The following is an 8,016-nucleotide window of genomic DNA, read 5'->3' as shown; positions in this document are numbered from 1 at the left end:
CCAAGGCAGGAGGAAAGACAAGATGACCCCAGTGGTAAACAAGAGTATCCTCACAGTTCAGAAGAATCGTGTGAAAGACCCTTGGATCAAAACACTAACAGTTCTTTAAATGAAAAGGAAAGTCCAACCCTTCCCCAGGAGACCAGCTCTGGAGTTCTCAGAGAAGATAATGAAAAATCCAGTACTCCACAGGACACTGTGGAAACCCAGAGCTCAGTTCCTGCTGAAGAAGCACCAGAGAATGATGTTGTGGTGAGGAAACGAATTGGAGTACAAGGTAAGAAAAATTAATTAAATGAAGTAGCTAATCTACATTTTTTTAAACATTACTGTTAACATAATATGAGTCAGTACTCAAGCTGTCTCAAAACCGTAGTTGTTGGTGTTGTACCTGTACCTGCATTTCTTCTCGATTCCTGACTAGTTAACTCTTCCTCACATGTGACATTCTATTTTCTGTGCGTTTGGATAGGCTGGCCCCCATGCCTGGAATATATTTGATTTTTACCTTAGCTTGTTATAGTCCCCCAGTTTAGTTTTATTCAAAGCTCAGTTCAAATACTGTCACCTATATGAGGTCTTTCCTAGTCCTTCTTACTGCTATATCCCCCCCAAACAATTAATTTTATATTTATTTTGTATTGTATATGGGGGAAAACCCATATAGTATAACAATCCCATTTATACATTATCACCCAGAAAAAAAAGAATAATTCAATACAGTATTCAGTTTATCCCTAAGGTTTAGTGGATTTTTCCCTTGATGCTTATCTCATCAGAGGGAAGCCTACCTGTCAATTTTGCCTCCTAAATGTCTCTCAAATTAAATCATTTAGGTGTATCTGCACTTTTCTTTCTAGAAAATCAGTAGTCTGGTGGTAAGACTGCATCCAGATCTCCCAGTAAGTAGAAAGAACTGACGTAGAACTTTTCCCCTCATGGATAAAAACTGATTGTTACTTTGTCATTTACTTTGGAAGCTATTCATTAGTGTGAGTTATTGGATACACAAATGATCTATAAGCCAGAAACTAAATTTTGTTTACATCATATGGTAGAAAAAGCACTGGAGAAGGAAGGCTCAGGACACCTGGATCCTACGCCTGGCTCTGCAGCAACTTGAGTATATCATCTTATATAATTTTTTTCACCCTCTCTGGACCTGAGTCACCTGATCTACAAGATAAGGAGATTGAACTAAGTCATCTTGTAAAGTCAATTCCAATTCAGGATTAATTCAATCAATCAATAAACATTTATTAAGGTCTACTGTATATCAGGTACTATGCTAGATGTTGGGGAGACAAAGACAGAAAGGAAATAGTTTGTGCCCTCAGATGGATTCTATACTGTCAGGAGAGACAGACTATCTCTCTATCTACACACCTAAGTATATACAAAATGATACAGAGTTATTTGAGGAAGAGACTGGGGCTGGGGGGGGGGACCAGGAAATGGCATTTGAGCTGAGCTTCCAGTGAAACTAAACCACATATCCTGGGAGGGAGACTTAAGGAGGAGGAATGCATTCCAGGCATGGAGAGATAGAATGTCACATATGAAGGACATATTAAGAAGGACAGTTTGAGTAGGCTATAGACTGTATGAATATAATAAGCTTGGAAAGGTAGGCCAGAGCCAGATGGGGAAGGCTTTAATGCCAAATAGAGAAGGTTGTTATTTCATCCTAGAGCTAATAAGGCACTTTGATGGGCTATTAAGTCAGGTACTTTGGGAAAATCACATTGGCAACTGTGTGGAGAGTGGATTTGAGAAGGGAGAGGCTTGAGTCAGGGAAGCCAATTAGGAGACTCTTGCCATAGTCCAGGCCAGAGGGCATGAGGACCTGAACTAGGGTGGGTGGCTATGTGAGTGGAGAAAAGGGGACAGATGCAAGAGATGTTATGGAGATAACATCTATGAAGCTTGACGAATCATTGTATATGTGGTGTGAGGGAGAGTGAGAAGTCAAGAGTGACTCCAAGGTTGTGACTAGAGAGATGATGGTGATCTCCACTGAAATAAAGGAAGTTTGGAAGAGAGGTTAATTTGTAGGGAAAGGTGATATCCTTATGTAACATTAAATTTAAAATTTCCAGTAGATAGTTGGTGATATGAGACTGGAGCTCAGGAGAGAGACAGGAGGTCTGGATATATAGATCTGGGAATAATCTACATAGAGCTGATGAAGTTGTTAAGAAAGGGTATGTAGAGAGAAGAGGGCTCAGGACAGAGCTTTGGGATATGCTCAGTGGTAGGGAGTCGTTATAGATCTTAAAAATAGCAATTGGAGAGGTAGGAGGAGAATCTACAGAGAACAGTGTCATGAAAACCTAGTGAGGAGTAAATGAAGACTGAGAAAAGGCTGTAGGATTTGTGGTTAAGGAAGTACTGATAACTTCAGAAAGGATAGTTTGTTGAGTTACAAGGTCAGAAGCAAAGGGCCAAAAAAGAAGAAGAGAGAAAGCGGAGGGAGTGAACAAAGAGCTTTTTCTGGGAGTTTGTCTGTGAAAGGTCTAGAGAAATAGAGGAGAAGAAGGCAATAGTTAAAGGGATGGTAGGGCTAGTTTTTTAAGGATGGTGAGGCTGAGCATGAGACTCAAAGGCAGAGTCTTATAGCTATATGACTCTGCAGATGCTTTGGATGTCTCTTATTAAGCAGAAGAGCCACATGACTACTGCATGCCCCATAGAGTCAATATAACGTAAAATTCCTATACAGAAATTCAACATCTTGAAGAGTCACAGGTTTTCTATGGCTCAAGAGCCAGCCTATATCTATCATTCTTCTATGGTGGTGATTTACTTTCAAATATTTAATAAATTTCTATTTCTTTACATTTTTCAGACTCCTTCCTAAAATTGTACATTTTTATTGTATCTCTAAGCTCTTCTTTTCTGTAGTGAAAACTACTACACTTATTCCACAGGAGACTTTTATGCTGAACTCAGGTTCCTAGAATTGACTTCATAGTCTTGTTTCAGGTTATCACTGCAGTGTTTTATACTGAAAAGTTAGTATGGAATTAAAAATATTTGGAGACAATTTCCTTATTCCCTTATGAGGCAGTGAGTTTTACTTCACTTTGTAGCTACTGATCAAGAAGAAACATTTTGTATTTCTTCATCTGGGAAGGAAAACAAATGTCAAGCCTTAAAGAAAACTGAAAGAAGAGAAATAACCTTTCATTTTATTTTTTTAAATTTTTAATTTTTTTCACTTAATAGTATTTTATTTTTTTCCAATTCCATGTAAAGATAGTTTTCAGCATTCATTTTTGTAAGATTTTGAGTTCCAATTTTTTCTCCCTCCTTCCTTTCCTTCCCCAAGACAGCAAGCAATCTGATATAGATTATATATGTACAATCATGTTAAACATATTTCCACATTAGTCATGTTGTGAAAGAAGAATCAGAATAAAAGGGAAAAGCCACAGGAAAGAAAAAAAAAGTGAAAATACTATGCTTCAATCTGCGTTCAGACTCCATAGATCTTTTTTCTGGATTGTAGATGCATTTTCCATCATGAGTCTTTTGGAATTGTCTTGTATCATTGTTTCACTAGTAAGAGCTAAGTCTGTCATAGTTGATCATCTCAAAATGTTGCTGTTACTGTGTACAATGTTCTCCTGATAACCTTTCATTTTAAATCTGTACTATTACAAAGGATAGAAATCCCTTGAGGAATCTAATCCCTTAGGTCAGTGATGGTTAGGTAACTAAGTAGAATCCTTTTAGTGATTTGCTGTGTTTTTCTTCTTTTGTTCCCAGAGGTTGAAAGTCATCAGCAAAAACCAGTGGAAACACACACACCTGAAGAAAGCAAAGAGAAGACCCAGGATGTGGGAAAGAACCTTGAAAAGGATCTGTGGAGCAAATTAGCTGTTTATTCCAAAATTACAAAAAGTAACTCAAAGTATACATTTGTGGGTAAAAGGAAAGAAAATATCGGCACATTAGATAATTGTGAGAACGGGTGTTACATTGAGATCTGGCAAGCAGTTTGCTGTGTGTAGCAATACGGAAGTTCCCAAAATAGGAAGGAAATGTCACAAGATATAAACTGAAAAGTAATCTTTTGTTAGTCATTTTTAAATGCATGCTGGCATTTTCCTCATTTGGCCCTTGTAATGTTTAGATTTTCTCAGAGCAGAGAATGGGTGACTTTGGGTAGAGGAATTAGGAAAAAGCCACTGGTGCCAGTAAAAATGGATACGTAGTGGTACTGTCTTCATTGGTTCCTTTTTAAATTTGTCCCAAGATTTGTGCAGGATTCATGCTTTCTCTAATTTTCTTTCCTTTACCTTTTTGCAGGCCCTGTCCTTGCTCTTTTGGCTGTATTCCTTTTTGTGGTAGCCATCATTTCCTGGGGTGGCATCTTCTCATCCCAGGCCCAGAATGTGCCCAAAAACCCTGCTTTGGAAGCCTTTTTGGATCAGTTCAGCCAACTGAAGGACAAATTTCCAGGCCAGACCTCTTACCTCTGGCAGCGGGGACGCAAGTTCCTCCAGAAGCACCTGAATGCCTCTAGCCCTACAGAGCCAGCCACTGTCATCTTTACAGCTGCCCAGGAGGGGAAGGAGACCTTGAAGTGCCTGAGCCACCACATTGCTGATGCCTACACGTCCTCCCAGAATGTCACAGCCATCAGGATCGATGGTGCTCAGCGGACCTCCGAGGACAGTGACACTGTCAAGCTGTTGGTGGATATTGAGCTAAGCACTGGGTTTGAGGTTGGACGAAAAGCAGCTGTGGTCCATCGCTTTGAGTCCCTTCCTGCAGGCTCCACTTTGATCTTCTACAAGTATTGTGACCATGAGAATGCAGCCTTTAAGGATGTTGCCCTCGTGCTGACGGTTCTACTGGAAGAGGAGACACTAGATACAAGTGTGGGTCCAAGGGAAACCGAAGAAAAAGTGAGGGATTTGCTTTGGGCTAGGTTCACTAATTCGGACACCCCCAGCTCCTTCAATCATATGGATTCAGACAAACTGAGTGGCCTGTGGAGTCGCATCTCCCACCTGGTGCTGCCAGTCCAACCAGTCAAGAAGATAGAAGAAAAGGGTTGTTTTCTTTAAAGCTAAGCACAGAATTCTATCATCAAGTATAGGCTTACACTAAGGACAACATTGGTATGATTGGTCTTTGAAAACTTTTGAGAGAACCACTCTGCAAAGCAGCATATTAATTTTAGGACAGATTTGCACTTTTTAAATCTTTTTACCTCTTGTTAAAGCTTCCTAAATGAAAACTGATGAAACCAATCAGGATCTGAAATGCAGCACAATAGTTTTTTCAATTGAGAGTTCTTTTTAAAAATGAAAAGATAACATCACAGGTCACTGCATTAGGAGAATATTCTTACTTCCAAGTGTTAACTACAGGGTCTTCATTACTGTCCCAAGTGAGAACATGAGAAGGTATCTTCCCACCAGAGTTAGTGTTCTCATTTAGAGGACTCTAGCCAAACAGACTGCAAAGTCTTGTTGAAATAGACAGCACCAGGTGGCTAAGCTTGACAAACCAAGGGCCAGGCTTCCAGATAGTTGAGTTGTTGTGCCCAGAACGCTGACTTAGCACTATCTGGTGAGCTGTTTGTAATGACCTCATGATGGAGCTAGTGTTTCTCTTTTTTTGGGGCCACCTCGTTTCTGTGTGTTCATAGAGACACTTAAGAAAGACACTTAGAAAATGGTAGTTAAATGGATCAAAAAGGTGGGAATTTGTCGAGAAAAGAAGCTCCTGGGGTAAATTGAGGTGTATTATTGATACTTAAAAAGAGAACATAAGGATTTAGGAAAGTGTTTTTGGAAATAAGTATAATGGAAAAATACATACACTTTTAAATCAAGTCTGTTTTTTGCAGTTAGGCTCACTTGGGCAGGAGGTAGCTAGGCTTGAGTAGCTTATGTTTGTAATTTTTTGATTTAACAGTGGAATCTAATACTAGTGAGGGAAGATATAAACAGAAGTTTAAAGCATTAGTGGCAATTAATATCCTTCTAGATGTAACATAAAAGCATAAAGAAAAAGAGGCAGAAAAAGTGATCTGATATGTTTTGGTTCTCCCAGTATTTGCCTATCATAGATGGCCTCAATATAAGTTAAACCAATGGTGCCTTGTAGAACTATTACATTGGTCCATAGAAATGAACTACCTCAGGTCTTATCTAAGGGGAGAACCAGGCTGGAGCATACATTTATGTTAGGTCAGCACTTGAAGCTGGGATTAGTTCTTTTTTACTTTATTCAGTTCAACATTATTTTTCATCACCTCCACTTCAAGATGTGACCTAGAATTCATTGCTTTTGCTAAAACATACACTTTTCCTCTCATTCTCTTGAGATATTTGTCAAGTTTATGTATGCAGTTTCAAAGACCATTTTAATAAGAGTGCTATATTAAGAGACTTTGTATCTTCTTATATAAGTAATATATTTTTTAAAGGGCAAAACCCCATTTTTTAAAAACAAAAACTGACCAAAGCCTGTAATCTATTATAATCTCTTAAATTATTCTCAACAGATTCTTTTAAATGCTATTCAAATTTTTAAATGACCTGTTCATTCTACTTCATGTGTCATAAATACTTATAATATGTTACTTGCTTGACTTAGAGAATTGTTTCTTGGACATATGACATAGTACATAATATATGATCTACAGCTTTAAATTTTTTCATATATATATCTGAAATATTTCCAGATAACAGTGAATTTAAAAAACAAACATATACCCATAAACCAGGCCTTTAATATTAAGGTTGCAAATGAAACCAGGAGTCATAAATCTTGTCTGTCGATTAAGACTCTTCCTTTATCCTGAACTTCAATTGTATATCTAGTAACTGTTAGTATACTTGCTAGTAAACTTGCCAAAAAAAAAAAAGAAAGAGGCTGCTGCTATCAGATTCAATGGGGAGAAGTTCCTAATATCCTTGAACTAGCATCACTTGGATAACTTTGCAAATGTACCTTTTCTCTGGTTTATGCTAAGTTCTAGATCTCAGGTTATAACATATCTGATGATGAGGACTCAAATTCTCCAAGCCTTACTGAAGATGACTTCATTAAACTCATTTCCACTTACACTGACCTTTACCTCTGACTCTGTATAATGGTATTTCTCAAGCCTTTTTATTTTTTTTTTCCAAAATAACATAGGTGTCAGTAAGTCAATATGAGAGCATGAGAGCATAACCAGTATGTTCTAAAATACCTTTGTATTCAAAGGATAATTTGCGGATAATTAGCAAAGAACTACATAACATAGATTTATCCCTTCCCTTCCCAAATTGATCCCTTTCTTCCCAAATCATTTCTAGTGTGTTTTTCAGCTTGTATTTATTTTCTGGAAAAACCCATGGATTGGTTACTGTAATCCTAGAAACATCCTTATACTCTTTCCCTTATTGAAAGAGCCAATTTTGCCCTCTACAAAGAAGATTTTTCTGGTTAAAAAGAGCACCTAAGTGCTCTGAAACAATACGTTAAGAAGCACTGCCATTGAAAAAGGACAGGATGTTTACCCTCAAACCAAATACAGTCAATGATGTAGACTAAAAGAGTGGTGTCCGTATTAATATCAAAATTCCTGATAGCGCCTGGGTCCTTTCACAATTTCACCATTATGTAAGAGTGGCTGCTTTTACATTTGTCTCTCTTGGATGATAAAGAATGTGCCGTATTCAATATAGTTTGTCATAACCAAAAATAAAGCCCAGTGATTTATTCTAATTGATTCTTGACTGAGGCTGAAGAAATTGATACATTGCAGCTTTCAAGTTACTGTGTTATATTTTTCATTTGGCAAATGTTAAGTCTAAAAAGAAGAGCCAAAGAATGTTAGCTGTATCAAATGATTTCATAATAGTCAGCTTTGTAAGGACATCTATGCCTGGACATCTACTGCTTTCATTTAGAGATCTTACTGTCTTCATTTAGCATCCCTCAGCGTAGTAACTTTCTACCTGCTGTTGATCATATTAAATTCAATATAAAATAGTTTGTCTATAG

At 37.7% G+C, this 8,016-nt stretch overlaps 1 protein-coding gene across 1 annotated transcript in view; it reads left to right on the top strand.

Moving 5' to 3' along the window:
* Positions 1–7,741, top strand: part of TOR1AIP2 (torsin 1A interacting protein 2) — a 15,241-nt gene extending 7,500 nt beyond the window's left edge. Inside the window, exons 3-5 of the mRNA XM_027868568.1 lie at positions 1–277; positions 3,772–3,906; positions 4,315–7,741. The exon at positions 1–277 is cut by the window's left edge and continues 230 nt beyond it. Of these exons, the coding sequence (XP_027724369.1) occupies positions 1–277; positions 3,772–3,906; positions 4,315–5,078 (1,176 nt within the window). The 3' untranslated portion in view covers positions 5,079–7,741. The remainder of the gene's footprint in view (positions 278–3,771; positions 3,907–4,314) is intronic.
* The last annotated feature ends 275 nt before the right edge of the window (positions 7,742–8,016 follow it).

This window comes from Vombatus ursinus, unplaced genomic scaffold (assembly GCF_900497805.2).
Source record: "Vombatus ursinus unplaced genomic scaffold, bare-nosed wombat genome assembly UNPS02014789.1, whole genome shotgun sequence".
Taxonomy (NCBI): domain Eukaryota; kingdom Metazoa; phylum Chordata; class Mammalia; order Diprotodontia; family Vombatidae; genus Vombatus; species Vombatus ursinus.
This window is presented reverse-complemented; position numbering and strand designations above follow the sequence as displayed.